The sequence below is a fragment of the Bombyx mori genome, chromosome 23 (genome assembly GCF_030269925.1).
Source record: "Bombyx mori chromosome 23, ASM3026992v2".
Lineage (NCBI taxonomy): Eukaryota > Metazoa > Arthropoda > Insecta > Lepidoptera > Bombycidae > Bombyx > Bombyx mori.
Genome location: NC_085129.1, coordinates 14,333,462 through 14,351,571, shown reverse-complemented (window position 1 = coordinate 14,351,571; position 18,110 = coordinate 14,333,462). Strand labels below are relative to the sequence as shown.

General features: G+C 36.1%; 1 protein-coding gene across 3 annotated transcripts in view; it reads left to right on the top strand.

Annotated features, from left to right (window-relative positions):
• Window positions 1-18,110, top strand: part of LOC110384705 (blood vessel epicardial substance) — a 151,716-nt gene that overhangs the window by 6,675 nt on the left and 126,931 nt on the right. For 2 of the 3 annotated variants that reach the window (XM_062675272.1, XM_062675271.1), the window contains exons 3-5: window positions 6,180-6,282; window positions 8,764-8,904; window positions 9,356-9,491. In XM_062675272.1, the coding sequence (XP_062531256.1) occupies window positions 6,180-6,282; window positions 8,764-8,904; window positions 9,356-9,491 (380 nt within the window). Of the gene's footprint in view, window positions 1-6,179; window positions 6,283-8,763; window positions 8,905-9,355; window positions 9,492-13,762; window positions 14,296-18,110 lie in introns of those variants that run through there. The other variant, XM_021350954.3, reaches the window with a different exon arrangement.

Below are 18,110 nucleotides of genomic sequence, written 5' to 3'. Positions count from 1 at the left end.
ATCATTACTTAAGTGATGTGTTCATACTTTGTATTGTAATACACTGTTATATTACTTGACAGAGATTGACTTATTTAATAATATAATAATTTTATTTTTTACTTAATATAATTTATTGTGGGATGAAGGGATTTCATATGGCGACTTAGACTGCAAATTGAAAACACGCATTAAAACAAATAATAAAACTATCTTCAAACAAGTGCTTAAGTAATTCAAACACAAAAATTAATGTGAAATATTACTAAACAATTACGAGCGACTAGCGATTTTACTAAAGCTGCGAATAAAAAATTAAGTAACTACTTGCGGGGAGCTACCGGCTGGCCCATGAAAAATATAAACACAAATACCTATATTAAAATTCAGACGTACCATAGGTATAAAAATGTAGCTAGAGGCCAGGGCATACGGGTCAAAATCACTAGGAATAATTCCGTGTCGCTTGCTCATTTATTTTGCGTAGATCGGTCTGTCTGTCTCGCTCGCTCGGTTCCGTTCGTGTATCAAGCAACATTACACGACAGAGAAAGAAACATGTTGGGTGATAGCTTCGCTAGAAGTAATAGTGTTCTGTGGGTGATAGTGTGATGTTTGTTTCCTTCGCGTAATGTGTGATGTTGCATTACATCGTAGAGTAATATTACCGGAGTAATATCACTCGCATTACTTACACATGTCTATTGTCTTCGATCAACAATAGTATTGTTGATCGAAGGGTGTTGTGCTTGCGTACAAAATGGATGTGTTTTGATTTTTCTTCGATTTATTTTACTTTTATCAATAACGTTTCATACTACGACTAAAAAACATTGTGTGAATTGTGGTTTTACCCTGACCGAGATTTAAAACCGTGTATATGCTCTCCTTTGCTATTTTTAGATGATACTAATTGTGTATGAAGATGAAGAAAATATAGATATTTAAAGAATTAAGTGTGTTTTTATACCCTATTGGATAAAAATACATTAGGAACATCTTAAACATTAAGAAAAGAAAAGTTCTTGAAATATCTCACAATGCGACACTTATCTATATAGAAAATTAACCTCAAAACGAGTTTTTATTTTTATTATATTTTTTATAATAGTGGCGTCAATTTCAATATATTTTTTAGATATCCAATACATTTAAGAATTTGAATCAGTACATTTTTATAGTAATATTTGATGTCCATCTTGGGCCTAGCACACTATGGAGAGTGGGCAATCCCCTTTGTTTGCTTATATATTTTAGAATACTTTTGATTATGGCTTATTGTATAGTTGCAAAATTAACAAGTATGGGGCTAGATTTTTTTCCCTACCAATTCTCTGGTAGTAAATTCACTTGATGAACAAACTCCAAGTGTTTATATAAGGAATAAATGCCTACTTTAAATTTTAAAAATCTTTAGGCCTGAGACAATCACTAACAATGAGTTGTGGAGGACCACCATGCAGGCGACAATGGAGAGGAAGATCCTTGAAGTGGCATTAGATTAGTCACACATAAAGAAAACCTACCCACCTATCCAAGAGAGCACTGACCTGGAAAGTGTCTGGCAAAAGGAAGAGAAGAGGCCGTCCCAGAACAACTTGGCGTCGCTCAGTAGAGCAGAAACTGGGCGTCTTGGGCATGACGTGGGTAGAGCTAGAATAGACTGCTCAAGACCAATGCAAATGAAAGAATTTGATTCGAGCCCTTACACCCCAGCAATAGGAAAGAAAGAAGAAGAAGATTCGCTGGTAGCCTAAGGGGTTATTGCAGCTACGCGCGCGTACAGGAAGGGGTTAGGGTTATTTAAATAGTGCTCAATCCTTTTCTCCAGCTTTTCTTTTAATAGTCTCCTAACAATTAGAACGAGATAAGAGCTGGTGGATTATAAGTGTTGAATTCCTTCACATTCACTTGGAATTAAGTGGTCAATGTAGCCCTGAGGAATAACGTCGAAGTCTCAATTGTATAAAAGCGGTTTCTTCTTTTAAACCGAAACGCATGACTGCATCACGGCTGGGTAGTACCCACAAGCGCGGGGTCACATTACGTACGCAAGTGGACGTGGTCAAGTGGAAAAAGAATATTACATTTCCTAGTTGGGAAAGGCTCTCTTCCATCTGCCGGCAACGTGTTATGAGCTTCTTCGGACACATCATGCGGTCTTGCAGACATGAATTAGAGAAGCTCATAATTACGGGTCGCATAGAGGGCAAGCGCGCCGTGGGCAGAACACCAGCCAGATGGTCAGATCTAGCAAGAAAAGCACTTGGTGGTAGTCTGTACCATGCAGTCCATGCCAACCACGATCGAGCACATTGGAAGTACGTCGCATATGGTCGCGATCCTCAGTAAAGAGGGAACGATATAGAAGAGAGAGTTGGGAAGCGATATGCTGTTTGTGAATTCCCTATGCTTCGGTAAAGGTTTTACAACAAGTAAACGGTTCGTTAATTTGAAAATTTTACCTTTTTTTTTACGAAAAACTTATTTATATCTATTTATCATAAAACACCTAATCAGAATATCATTGCATCAGTCAGCGATGGTCCGCTTGTTTCTTTTCTCCACTTGTGTGAGACTGAGGAATTGCTTACAAATCGTGATTTTGAATTTTTTTATTAATAAGACTAATCATGAATTTTATGGGATCACGTATTCTAATAAGGAAGTGAAGTATACTATTCATTTTATTTGTTTTTCTTACGTAAAACCTGTTTGTAAACATGTCCAACTCATTTGGATAGCACGCCCCGTGTTCCGGCACGAAATAAGGTCATTCGGATTGGTTAAGCTCTTTATGTGCGTCTTATTAGGTTTAACTTTAAGAAAACTTTCATATTCTCTCAGATTTTGTAAGGAAGACTCGGGGGCAGTGTTTTACATATAATATTTATGTAATCGCAGAAAAAACATAAAATTTAAGGTAAATCAAATCGAAATGTTTTTCATTAATCAGAAAGATTTTCAGGGATTTTATTAATTATATTTTTTTAATTAAGAACGTAATCACCGCCACCCACCTTAAGACATGGATTATATATGCTATTTTTCAGTATAACGGCTGCCCCACCCCTCAAACCGAAACGCGCTACTGCTTCGCGGCATATAATACGCGGGGTGGTGGTACCTTACCAGTGCGCGCTCACAAGACGCCCTACCACCAGCTTGTTTTTTTTACTAATAATATGTATATCATAGTACAAGTTTTCATTTTAAATCATGCGTACAATAATTGTGAACGTAACTGAAAGAAAAAAAATTGAAATATGGAAAGATAATTACTGACCAATAGGAAGCTACACTATGCCTGGATATGTAATTTTGTTAGTGAGTCATCGAATCTGATATTACGAAATGATTGGCACAGTTGCCGCAGCGAAAACATGGCGGCAAAATGCAGACTTGTTCACCCTGTCAATAATATTCTACCCAAAGTCGACGCGAGAAGGACAACTCGTAAACCTAAAAAATAAGACATCAGTACCGTCACTTACTGTATCGAATAACTAATATATAGACTTATAAAAAATAATCTTATGTAACTAAACAATTTTCTGAGGCAAATTACTATTATTTAAACTTGAATAGTAATGCTTACCTATACGAATTATATTTTTCTGCGAATCATTCATTGCAAACTATAAACCTTAAAAGTACACGTTTCCGTTATTGGCTCATATTCATCACAAAAATTTCTGTTGTATGTATTTTACTCTCGTAAAAAAATCAATTGTAATGAACATATCGGTGACTGATTTAATGTTGTATCGAAAAAGACCTTGTAGTTGGTATTTATTCTCGAACTTTCCATTTAGTTCATTAGCAGACGTAGCAGATGCAAAATTAGGTAAATAATGTAGTAAGTTGGAAAGGAAGGTTAGTAAGTTGTAAATTTTCGGAATTATTTGTGTATAGTAATACCAGCCACTGTTTATCCATATAATATAATATTTCCTAGAATGCTCGGCAAATTATCTATTGTCAATAAAATCGGTTCAGTCGTGTCGAAGATCAACCTGACCAAACAAACAAAAAGATAAACCTAAATATTTTGGTTTCACTCAAGTGCTAATAATTATATTCAATATGTCCTCGAAAAATTGTTTATTTCGAAAGTACGAGCACTTAAATTTATTTATAGATTGGCTCTGTCCAATATTGGTGATCTACCCACGTTAAGGCTACATAGGTCGAAAGCAATTATTATTGTGTCAGTGCTTCAGCGACGTAATTTTTGCGCATAAATAATAAATAAAAGAAATGTTTCTAATTCCATACACATTTAAATTTAGTTTATCTGAAAATCAGTTGTGTATAACGTAGAGCGGCTTATTCAAAAAGTGAACTACGAATTTAGGTATAGCAATAAAAACATTGGTCAATCTTTGCCATTGACGATCCGATCGAGTTTGAGTTGTCTGATACAAAATGTTTTCAGGATTGCAATTATATATTTCAATTCATCAGAGGGAAACATTGTTTTTTGTCCGATAACCAAACCTTAGACCGTACCTTCGTCTGCTGTTTCTAATTAGCAGAGTCCGGAAATGCTTTTGCATTAATGGAATCATACAGGAACAGAATTTGAAAAACACAGACCCTCCATCTTGGAAAATTATTAGATTCATTGGAGTCTTTAATTTCTGTACATGCCGTATACCTAAGACACATTCATGTCCAGCAATCGTTACAAGTGAAACATACTGTATTTCATTTTATTATAATACAATGACGTAATATACAATTAGGCCTAGTTTGGATGAGTGGGCATTGCAGTTTAAGATGCGTCAGCTCTGTTAGGTAATAATAGAATAAGTTTCTACACAGTACTGGCCTACGCACACCGAGACGAAATGGCAGAGGATTTAAAATTTTAACAACCTTTTGTATTGGGAATACGACATAAATTTCAGTGTTTTAAATTGATCCTGTGAGATCACTAAAGAGGGTTTATTGACATGGGTTGCCGAAGAACGCCGCAGTGCAAGCGGGGTTTTTTATTGCTTAGATGGGTTGACGAGATCACAGCCCACCTGGCGTACGGTGGTTACCAAAACCCATAGACATCTATAACGTAAATACCACCACCCACCTTGAGACAAGAGTTCTAAGGTCTCAGTTTTAACAGTACAACGACTGCTCCGTCCTTCATATCGAAACGCATTACTGCTTCACGGCAGAAATAGGTATTTTCAAGACAACACTCCTTCAACTTATGCCTGAGATCTGTATCAGGCAGCAGGGACCGCCGCGTCACGTCGCGGGATTTCTTGGTAGACCTTCGGAATGCCACGTCATTTAACTGTGCGCTTGTCCTGACTGATGGTGGTGGTGGTTCTCTACCATCACAGTGTGCATACAAGACAAAAATGAATTTAGATAAGTCGGTATGTTCGAATCTGAAACAATGTACTATGGTCTACTTTTAATCGATTTAAGCCGTTCTAATTCATTAAAACGGAAGAAACGGCTTGACCTCTCTACGGTACCAAATTCTATGCAAATCAAGAGGTCGTAAGAAACGTATAAAATCGATGTATTTCGAATTTTAAAAAAACCTAGTCATTGGTAATTTGTAACTCTTGTGTAATGTGTGTGTACCTAGAATTTCTGGTAGGAAAGTGAAGTAGTATCCATTACGTTTTAGTAGTCCTCATCAGTAGACAAGGATTTTTATTTACCCTGATATCGCCGTTATCTTCTAGCTTCAGGAAATACTTACAATTAGGAAAAATAAATAGTGTTAGACAAGTATTTCGTATGGTTACCGCTATGCCGGCCGCAGGTAGTTGTTATAAATGCATGGTGTATATTGGTATGTGAGGGCAAGGATTTCAGTCTGACCGGTGCAATGCAGTTATCGGAAGAATTTTACAGCACACTGTATGTTTTGTATGATGTAACATCAACTGAGAATGTCAGTTTGTCGTATTGACAAGACCTTTAAATCGAAAATGGGCAGTTTAATTACAATTCTGGCCCAAAAACCCGCCAGCCCCGAAAAGCGTATCTAACATAATGCGTTTTAGTACTATTATTTGATTCTTTGGTGGTGGTCTATACTATGCGGTCCATAACCGAACACTATGGGGGAAAGTCACACGTGGTCACCATCCTCATCAGCGGCTAGGAAACGATGAAGAAGAAGAATTTGGTTCTTATTTTTTTGTTAAATTGTAATTACATATCTTTCTTTTCAGGCTTGTGGTGTCACAGAATCAGCGAGCTCTCCATATAGTGTTTCCTCATCATTTCTTGGACTCTCCCGAGTGGTTCGGCGTTTCGACTGACGATTATTTTCAGGTATGAACTTTTTCAGTGCAAATACGTGTTTTTTTTCTCTAAACAATGCTTACAGGGAGGATAGCATCGGGTGGACTGCCGGTTTTTTATTATTCTTCCCAATTATTCTTCGTAATATTACTTTCTTTGGGTTAAATTTTCTAAATGTTTTCTCTTCATCGCTGTGGACTGGAACCTATGTGAAATCTGTTTTCTATTTAGTTTATAGCTGAAATAGCCCCTTAGACTACCGGCGAATAGGTAGGAAATAAAAACAAAAAAATTATAATCCTACGTCTTCAGTATCTAGATTCAACAACGTGGCCAAGAATTGTAAAAAGTGGATAAAATCGCGTGATCTATGTCGATGAAGGTGCGAATCGTGAAGACTTTCGCCTGCATAACTAATTTGTAACCGAATTTTAAAAGAAAAGGCTACAGACGTGAACGTTTTCTATTTTTAATTGTCAATTAATCGTGCTTTAATTTATATATATAACTATAGCAGTTAGCTCCCTCCTAACTGTTGCGCCAAGGGTCGTGGGTTCGATTCCCGCATCGAGCAAGTATTCGTGCGATGAACAGCTTTGTTTTCTCTTTATCAGGGTGTTTGTTTATCCTACTAATATTATAAATATGAAAGTTTTTAAGAATGTATGTATGTATGTTTGTTAATCTTTCACGCAAAAATTATCGGATGGATTTTGATGAAACTTTACAATAATATAGCTTACACATCAGAATAACATATAGGCTATTATTTATAAATACAATGAAAATTGGTGATTTATTTCTAACGCACATTTGTTAGTAACAAATTGATCCTTATAGCAAAATAAATACTTTTATCGCCTCTGGTATTTAAAGTACTTAAACTTTGTCTTTTACACTACATCATTTGGACAAATACTTGAATAGTTATGACTATAAACAACTGAGTGCGCGATATTATGAAAGATCAAGAGAGAAACTTCATTAAGATAAATAATAAATTACAGTTCCCGAAGCGAAGCGAGGGCGGTTCGCTATTTATCTATAGATGTATATACATAAACGTATATAAGTTTGCATGTCAGTTCTAGTATCCATACACAGGGAATCCGAATTTGAGCCCAGGCGCGTGATTTCTTCTCAGTTATTTATTATTAAATTATTTACCCGAAAAAACATCTTGCTTCTACGCGAAATTACGCTAGCAATTTTCCTTGATCACGCGGGCGAAGTCGCGCGTAATATCTAGTAATACTATAAAAAGAATTCGTGAAGGAATTGTTATGTTTAAAAACGGAATTCTTGAAAATTATTATTAATCATCAATCCGATTTCGAATTTTTAAGCTCCTTCGAAAAACAAAATAATCGAACAGCTGCTCGTTACGTCATCGCGGAAACAGGTCACGGCTTGATTCTCGTTATGTTTCACGTACGGCATTACCATAAATGCAGCGTAAACTGTGACCGGTCCGGCGGTGCTATTCTGCTAAATCAGTTCACGCGTACGAACGGAAGCCCGTCGCTGGCGTGAATACCCGCTTATCGTTCTCACAGAGACCAGCCAAAACGAATATTGCTTTTTAACCAGAATAGTACGGTTTGGTTTTTTTTTCTGTAACTTCGCTTGCTTGCCTAGCGGAATCCACGTCAGTCCTGTCCCAATGTGAACGAGCCAAGTATTATGCTATATAAAGGTGCAACGTTCAATGCAACTTTCTAAACGAGCATACGTGTGGTTACGTTGCAAACAGTACGTTTAGTTTCGAAGCTTAGGACGATCTTTAATTAATATTAGGTGTTTATTAAGTTTATTTATTCGACGGAAGAAAGCGGAATTGTCGTAACTGAAAGACTCAACTTTACACCGGAGCCATCGATAAACGATAAACTTTTGTGCTTACTGTCTTTTTTTCCTACCTATGCTGATATGAGCTGATATTATGAGTTCACGGGGCTCAAACCGGAAGTGTTGCTAACACTGGTCCTAGCAAGAGCAGTGCTTCGCAGCCAGCGAGAAACTAGGGGGGCTGTGTATGGGTTAATTCACTCGTCGAGACCTTCGTCGCAAGCGACGGGTCCGGCGAGGACGGTGACCGGTTCTTATGGTACCTAAAACTGCGTTTCGATATTATTATTATTTTATTTCCCTTGTAGACAGGCATACGGGCCTCCTGATGGTGAGTGGTTACTGACGTTCATGGATGTTTCTAATGCCAAGGGCAGGACCAAGCCGCTATCTAACATGGAGCCATATGTATGCATGGATTCAACAAAGCATACAAATATTCCTCTAATATCTCGCCCGAGGCGACGACTTGTAAGCAAGAGTTCGACTATCAACACACAAAATAATATTTTAGTGTAACGTTGAAAAAAAATCGCGTTTTTTTACGGTGAGCTACCGTTCATTCCAATTCATACAGCAAATCGACAAAGCTTCCGACAAATAGTTCGTATAAAAACTTCGTATTTTTTATTTGGACGTGCAATTTTAAATTGAAAATTTCAGGTGTCTATAATGGCGATGGAAGAGTCTAGGGTGCTGGTCTGGCATAGAGATAAGCTGAAACTATCAATAATGTCGGACGCTTTCCTGCAAGCGGTCTTCGATCATATCCTCGGACGGGACGTGGTCCACAAATTGATGCAGGTAATTAGTGCAGGAAAGATAAACTGCTATTTTTAAGCCTTGCGACGGAAGTCTTATATATTATCCGTACGGGTGGTTAGGGGGTGGAAGTTTGGAATGGACCGTTACAGACTACAAACCCTGCGAAATTTCTCAGCCTTGTTCTGAACGGCCTCTGGAATCGACCATTGTTTTTTTTTATTGCTTAGATGTGCGGACGAGCTCACAGCCCACCTGGTGTTAAGTGGTTACTGGAGCCCATAAACATCTACAACGTAAATGCGCCACCCACCTTCAGATATAAGTTCTAAGGTCTCAAGTATAGTTACAGCGGCTGCCCCACCCTTCAAACTGAAACTTACATTACTGCTTCACGGCAGAAATAGGCAGGGTGGTGGTAATATGGCGTGTGTAATATCGTAAAGTTAGAAAAGAAGAAAGATCGTAATCGAAATGTTACATCATTTTACAGGTAAGCGAAACGATGGCAGTCAGCAACGGTCACCTCCCTAACAGCTATGAAGAGGGAGAGGACAAGCCGATGCTGGTCGTGAAGAAAGCTGGCGATGGACCTGGAATCACCGCGATACTCAACAGGCAGCTTCAAGGTACGTTACAGAAAGTTCTAGAACAATATTAATTTTGTTAAACATTCAAATTATTATACAGATATGCGCTTGCTACTTACTACACGGGACAGAAGTGAAACTTCTCTGACGAGAGAGAAGTACATTTTACATTTTTAAAAATCGCAGAAAATTCTCTTAAAATTGTTCTTGAAAATTTCGACATTAAAATCAAGGTCAGAAATGCAATGTTTTTAAACTTCATTTTCTTTTGGTGTATTCTAGATATACCATACTATAGGTAGCAAAATAGATATGTTCCTTATTTCATATTAAAATAATAGCCTTAAGGGTCATTACCGCAAGAAAAAGACATAAATCTGGCCACGAATCGGTTCAGTGATGTCTGTCACCAAATCTGAACTTGCCTATAATATCGAGGTTTATGTTGAGCCTGCTTAATATATTCGCGTAACACTGAACTTTGTACGTGTTGTACATAACGCGTTGCGTAATTACAATTGACCTAACCAACAGAAGTTTCACTTCGGATGTGTAATCGTACTCGTGTCGGATGTTATACTTTCTCGTGGTTCTAAAACGCAGAATGACGTAAGAGAAACAACAAACTCTTATTCAGGAGACGGCATAGTCTACGCTCGCAGTCGACAGTCCGCTTAGCACACTGATTTTCTCGCCGGATCTTCTCTGTGGGTCGCGTTTTCAATCCGGTGGTAGATTCTGCGAAGCACGATTTTTGCTAGGGTTCGTGTTAGCAACATCGTCAGGTTTGAGCCCCGCGAGCTCACCTACTAGCCCGGTGACGCTGACATGGTCTCTCTAGACCTTCAGCTTAGGTAGAAAAAAAAGACAGTCCGCTATAAAATTAATTGCTATTTTAGTATATGTTTTAAACCGCACCCTTGTCTGCGTGCTTAGATAAACAATAAAAAATGAACACAATCCTAGCATATAATACGCGCTACGCAATACCTAGTATCTAGTAATATAACTGTTACGTATTACTTGATATAAATCAATACTAGTAGACTAGGGTTCTAGTCATAGAATAGGCAGCAGATTTAATATCTACCTAATACGCGATCACAAATTACTTCTACGAGGAGTATTATCATGTAATAAAATTCAACGTGTAGTAATTATTAATTTGCCTATATCGACTGTCAAACGTTGTTTTTCCTTTTAGAACTTAAAATATAATAGAATAGAACTTAAAAAAGATCGATTGAAGGATGTATTCGAAAGTCATGTTTGTTATAAACATGGATTCTTGTCGCGATTTTCATATTTAATTAGTTCCCGACATTTTGAGCATGTTACTAGCGCCGTGGTCACGGGTAGACAGAATACTGCGGGTAAGATGTTATGAGCAGACAAATATACCTTTTCTAGTCCGGTTTTGGGCGTTACCATTGAAACTCGATGATCCACCCCTACAATATACACTTAAATACTGACAGTATTTTTCGAACTCTGAGTGAAGGCATTGTTTTATTAAACAACCATGTTTGTTGTTCCTTTTCGTCCTTTATAATTAGTAGAGTCAGAGTATAACATCGAGATATGAACATAGTAGTAATAACTTTGAGCCTCTCTTATAAAGAACTGTTTTTATTCATCATTTTCGTTGTTGAACAATTTGACAATCCGTCTGGTTCTTCGCGTTGATAGTAGCCGCTACGGTATAGATACGTTTTAATTAACGTCGTTCGATTTCGTGTGATCTGAGTCTCGACCGGCAACTTCAACCCATAAATTGCGGAACACATGATAGCTTCGCGGAAGATACAGTCAGATAATCGAAACCAACCTACTCAGACTAACAAAAAGCACTAGTGAAAGATTGAGTTAAATTGATATATATTTGGATCCCTTGTTAAGAAAAAATATAATCGGATAATTGCTATTTCAATGCTATTATGATTTCGAATTTATATTTTTTTATTTGGACGGCGGACGGTTGGTCAGTGTTACCGTTTAAAATCAAACGAGTTTTCCCGTTTATGGCAAAAAAAAAAACAGATTTGAATTGTCTATTAACATTCGCAAATCATTTTTTTTAATGTCTAATGCAAAATTGAGTTAATACGAGATTTATAAGCGATAAAGCGATATTGATTGATGAATAAAAAAGAAATACAAAATTTTGGATATTTTGATTCACGATGAGTAATGATGATAAAGTTAAATATCGGGAATTAGGTTGTTTTACGTTCAATTCAATATCTTGAGATGAGGCTCAAATTAAATTGTTTTGCATGTCCGTATATATATATATATATCGGTGTATTTAAACAAAAACACCTTTTTATTGCTTAGTATGTCGCAGAATTCACGAGGCTACAGATTGGTTATTAAAATAATACTGCTTTATGTTCAGTTGTTTCTTTTTTAATTGACATTGCCATTGACTAAGATAGTGTTGGAACTTGCCTGCATTTTGAACTAATAAAGAAATAGCCACTAGTGATGGATAATTCTTCAAGCAAGGTCTTAAATTTGAAGACAAAATAATGGGCAAACAGAAAATCTCGTACATTTAAATTTAAATCTATGTAAACTCAATATTTATACAAATATATTAAAGAAGTGTTGGTACACTGAAGATGTTCAGAACAAAAGACGATATAGTGTAGCAATAAAACGTGTTATTCACTTTTTTTTTTTCATTTCTAATTGATTGAATTCATTAATGATTTATTCGCGTTCATTAATAATTTGTTCGTGTCCTTTTTGTTTAATTTGACCAACATTCAACCCGATTTCAGAGCCCTGGACTGTTCCGTGCATGCCATAAGATCGACTGCTGTAAATACAGCAGGACTTTAACTTCACTGCAAATTAATAGTGCTAGACCGTTTTATTTACAGTAGTTTTTCAAGCACTTAGATACGATCATATAGTTTTCTTAGGTTTTCACTGTTGCCAAGACGTTTTGTGAGCCCGCGTGGGTAGGTACCACCACCCTGCCTACTTCCGCCATGCTGTGATTTCTATGGGCTCCGGTAATCACTTAACATCAGATAGATCGTGATCAACATTGAATTATTTTTTTCAATCTGTATCTCGTCGTTTTCCTCATTACTGAGGGTCGTGACTCCCCCGCTGCATCAGTTTCGCCCGCACGATTTCCCTCCATCTGCTGCGATCCTTAGCTTCATGAAGGGCATTGTGGAAGTCGTCGTGGCCTAAAGGATAAGACGTCCGGTGCATTCGTATGTAGCGATGCACCGGTGTTCGAATCCCGTAGGTGGGTACCAATTTTTCTGATGAAATACGTACTTAACAAATGTTCACGGTTGACTTCCACGGTGAAGAAATAACATCGTGTAATAAAAATCAAACCCGCAAAATTATAATTTGCGTAATCACTGTTGGTAGGACCTCTTGTGAGTCCGCACGGGTAGGTACCACCACCACCCCGCCTATTTCTGCCGTGAAGCAGTAATGCGTTTCGGTTTGAAGGGTGGGGTAGCCGTTGTAACTATACTGAGACCTTAGAACTTATATCTCAAGGTGGGTGGCGCATTTACATTGTAGATGTCTATGGGCTCCAGTAACCACTTAACACCAGGTGGGCTGCGAGCTCGTCCACCCATCTAAGCAATAAAAAAAAAAAAGTTGATTAGAGAAGATCGTATTTGGTCCGACCATCTCGTGGGACTGCGTCCTCTGGGACGTTTGCCATCTACCTTTCCATCAACCTTTCAATCTGTATACCACATGTTTTATATACACGAATTCATCCCGAATCAGTTGAAATTACGTATAAGCCACTTTTTATGCTTCTACCCTCTTTCTAGATTTAAATGTAATATGTTGAAATGCTTGTCCTGTTACTATCGTACAAAGGAAATTTTTAATGTCTTTTAAATTAATTATTAATGATTCAATCGTATAAACTATTATTTTAAGTAGTCATTTTTAAATTAATATCTTTAAGTATTTTAAAATAGGCATAAGATATTTAATGTGAAAACTAATTAAGCACACTTTAAATATGTCTGCTTTATTATAAACTCGGTTTTTATATCTAAATCAATATTTTTTTTTAAATTAATCCATTGTCATTGTAATTTCCAAATAAGCGGACATATTTAAAGTTTCATTGTATTTTATACTAACTGAAAATACGTTGACATGATCCTGACAGTAGTGTATATGTCCATTAGCTTAATTAATGAAACTTATTTAAATACGATAAAGTTACACTTTGTTGGGATCGTGTCGGACGTGGTGCTTAGTTGTCGTGTCGTGTCGTTGACGTGTCGGTGTCGTGTCGTGTCGTACAGGCGAGCATGCGCCGTTACTGCGAGCCACGCCGACGACTCATGAATGCTGAAGCTGCCCAGCAACCTCCCATCGCTCCCAATACATTTTACAATTCACTGCTATCTCCTTACATTTCGATTTATCCTTTTGTTTCCTACCTACCAGTATCCTCAAGGAGCTATTCTCGTTTTACCCTAAAATATTCTATATCCACCCAACTTCTTCGAACACCATTATTCCTAAAAAAAACTATCATGTATATTTTTTACTACATTATTCTTTTTTTATATATAAACATAGACAATAAATCCAAAATTATAGACAAGTATGAACGCTAGCATAGATTTTCAGTCTATACTCGCCAAGTTTGACCAAGTTTGACAAGTAATAATATATACCAAAATAGCAAAGTAATGTATTTTTATTCTTCGTTAACAAAATATACTTTCTTGCTATAATTTAAATGTCGCGTGAATTGTAAAATGTACCATTACATCCTTTTCTATCCCAATTGGAAGAATATGTATAATCTAAAAAAAAAACAAATATTCAATAATTCGTTGCAGCTTTTACCACCTGATCTCAACCATACTACCTGATATACTATTTGGCCATAATATATTATACCATCTATCAGAATGGAAATGGAAACTGGGCACCTCTGGGCCTACCAAAGGCCTTTAATTTTCTGCGCTATGTACCGTATGTTCCATGGGGAGTAGGTGTTCTGAGGAACTATCTGAGATGGTCCCATATGCTATACCACTGCCAAGAACTTCGGCATCGGAGCAATGTAAATCCATAGTACCTGGAAGCACTGCGTTCGTCCACAGCGCATTTCTAAAGAACCATTTGCCCCATACCATTCGGCTGCAGATAGAACTTTCCTCTACGCTGTTTCCTGAGCGTTATAACTTACAAATGTATTTTTTCGAAAGAGGCTTAGCAATGTCTCTAGAATTACCGACGGCCATAAGCGACGGCGTCCACTTGCCGTCAGATTGATCGTATTATTGTCTGTTTAGAAACAAACACAATAATAACTTGAACTTGTAATTTCCGGTTGCTAGGCTATCTTTCTAAATCTAAATATTCTGTAACTACGAACTTTGAATCTTGTTTAGCTTAGCTCTGAGAGAGACAATGCTAATCTTAAATAAATATGATTTAGAATTCTTTACCACTAAATTAAACTGTTTTTTCTGAATACAAAAAATGCCTTTGAATCCTGGCTAGTGTTTGAAGGCAGAATATGGTATTTAAATATAATTGAATTTGTGACATAAAGTCATAATTATTGCAAGCTGCCTTATCTTGCGCATTAGAATTTTAGAATTTTACTACTAATAAAAGTATAAAAATACTCATTCTTATCCATGATTTTAACTATTACGATACCAAGTATTTTATATATTATCTAATATATTAGCTTATTAGTTTCGCACATATGTATATGATCCCATAGTCCTATCCCTTAGTCCGATCCCCTAGCATGTTTGGAAGATCGACATATGGAGGTAATTTTTTGTTTTGTTCAGCACTTTTTTTTTCACTAGTTCATAAAGAGACCCTTCACACTAACCCTGCGTATGATTGTTGGTTATTATTTTGATTATTGGCATGCTTTTAATTTTAATATACACAGAGTAGCTTAACATATTAGCTTGTTCTTTATTCTAACTAACGTGCTAAACATTTTGTAGTTTTAGCGGTGAAAAGATCGACCGATTCGAATTTTGATTTTTATCACGGTGAATTCAATATTCGAACACTTTTAGCGTACCCTAAAAACCAGTACAAGTGAAATGCAACTCTAAAATGTTGTTATAAGAGTGTTTTTTTTTGAAATCGTCCATATGTATGTAATATCTTTTCACTACAAAGACGAGGTAATAGCTCGGCTGGTTTACATTCACACATTCATAAACATCGGTATTGTTGCTTTTTAATTGCTTTTAACTCGTGAGTCCGTTCTAAACGTTTGCAAGTCTACGACACGTGCACGGCACGTTTTTTTTCTTTTCATTTTTAATGTACTCGGTATGCTTGTGTGTGTGTCGACTAGTGTGATAACTAGTGATAAGTTTATGAAGATAGATAGATTCAAAATTTTTATTAACGATTTTCTTCATTTCAATATTCTAGATTTGCAATTATGCCTTTTAAGAAATTATCAATAATGTTTTTAAACAAAACTGGCTTGATCCTTGAATAAAATTTTGAATTGGTTTATCGTTTAAAAGCGAAAAAGTCGGTTGAGAGATGTGCGCGCCGAAAGACAACGTGACTTGTTCGGTTATAAAACAAACAATAAACACATTAATTTATTATTGATTGAAATACTGATTTGTTTTGTTTCCGCTTAGCAACAGATCCGAATGCGTGGCGTCTAGGTCGGATAGACGAGACGGACCACGAAACGCCCGTCTGAGGATGCGCGCTGCACGTGTCGGTGCGACCGCTGCGTGCCAAGCCGTGCAGACTTTAGTGTGAAGGCGCCCTTGTTTCATTCCTTATATTCATTGTTTAGGTACTCGATTGTGATGTATTTAAAAATTACGTTAAATGTGTGCGCTTCAAGCTTAACGCGAAATGTAACTATTTTTATTGTACTTTCATTCAATTATATGTTGAAATAAAATCAATTTTTCTTAAAACAGATTTCAATATTAAAACGGAACTCGCTAATCGAACTAAAAACGTTCAAAATTTTACTTACCGAATATTTATTTTTTATATTTTTTTTGGTGCCTTAGAAGTTCCGTGTTAATAAAGAAATCGCGAAAAAATAGTACCGGGTAAATGGTTTTTTTTTGTATAAAATTTGCAACAATAATGTTACCTGTTAAAATACAGGGTGTTCGGAAACTTGCCGTTATAGGACGAAAACTGAACAGAGTTATGTTTGTGATCAGCGGGCTCTGGTATAAATACGACTTTTACCTAAAGGTCTTAGTTACCAGGTCATAAAATCCATTAAAAAAAAAAGAATGAATACGTCAGTTCTATTTATTGGTGAACCCGAGCCTGTTGAGGCAAAATGTCTCTTGGTCGTTACATGACCGTGGATGATGATTAATGTAATTTAATGATTGCGATTTTATGCGTGTCACAACAGGAGTCACTAGCTACCTGTCTTCGGTTTCGGATAACGGTTCATTGACCCAGTGTATTTAAATGATGATTTATTATCGTTTTTACGCGACTGCACTGTAGGGTAGTTTTTTTTCGAGTGTTGTATGTATATTTCTTTTGCTCTCTGTAGCTTATGCGTCTGTAGCTTATATACCTCTAGATACCGTTAGATTCGTCTTAGTTGTGAAAGCGAGATACGCTAATCATATAACAACGTCTGTGAAACGAATGGAGATTATTAATAATATATATTATTACAACTATTTCAAATAACGCAAAGAAATCCACATACAAAAAAAATTTTGAAAATGAAACCCCCAAGTTAAACAAACAGCCACACTTAAAGGTACTGTTGGTTCTTTTTGTGTACAAAGAAACGTAAATGTCAATAGATATTTTTTTTTACAGTACATTAGACGGTAATTCAAAAAACGACGAATAAGTCGTCCTTGAACCACGAAAACTAAAGGAACATCGAGAATAATTAAAATGAAAAGAGTAAAAGCGATATTAAAAATTATAAAATGTACATAATATTGCGTGAAACTTGCACCAGTCGGTTTATTTTTTATAAAAAAATGTTTTATTTTTTTTTTCATTAAAAAATACATATCCTTACAGCTGTTCAAGAGTGTTGCATCGAAAGTATATAACGTTCAATGTCGCAATGGGTGCTATCATAATATCACGTACTTTATATAAATTAGTATACAACATGAATATTATATTATGTATATCGAATCTGATCTCGGTAATTGATTGTCCCAAATAAAATATAGAATTATAGTAAATATTTTAAATCTTAAAAAGTGTATCACTCATAATTCGAATAGACATCTTTAGTTAGAACGGGACCTAAACGCGGATAAGAATTTTATTTAAAAAAATATATTTCGAATTCTACTTTATATTACGGTTGTTAAGGAGTACCATCTTGTATAAGGGACAAGTTGAAAAAGTGTCCACTATTCACCGAAATAGCGCTAGTTAGTGTAGGAAGTGGAAATTATATCAATAAATAAATAATAAATAAATAAATATTTACTAACAGTCACGCCACGTTAACTTAACTAGTCCCGTGATAAGTTCGTAAAGAACTTGTGTTACAGGTACCAGATAACGGAAATAAATATAAGATTTTTATTATACACATACACATATTTAATAATAATATACATCCCGAGTATATATTTAATATAACCCTGGAAAAGACATTTATATTTATCATACAAA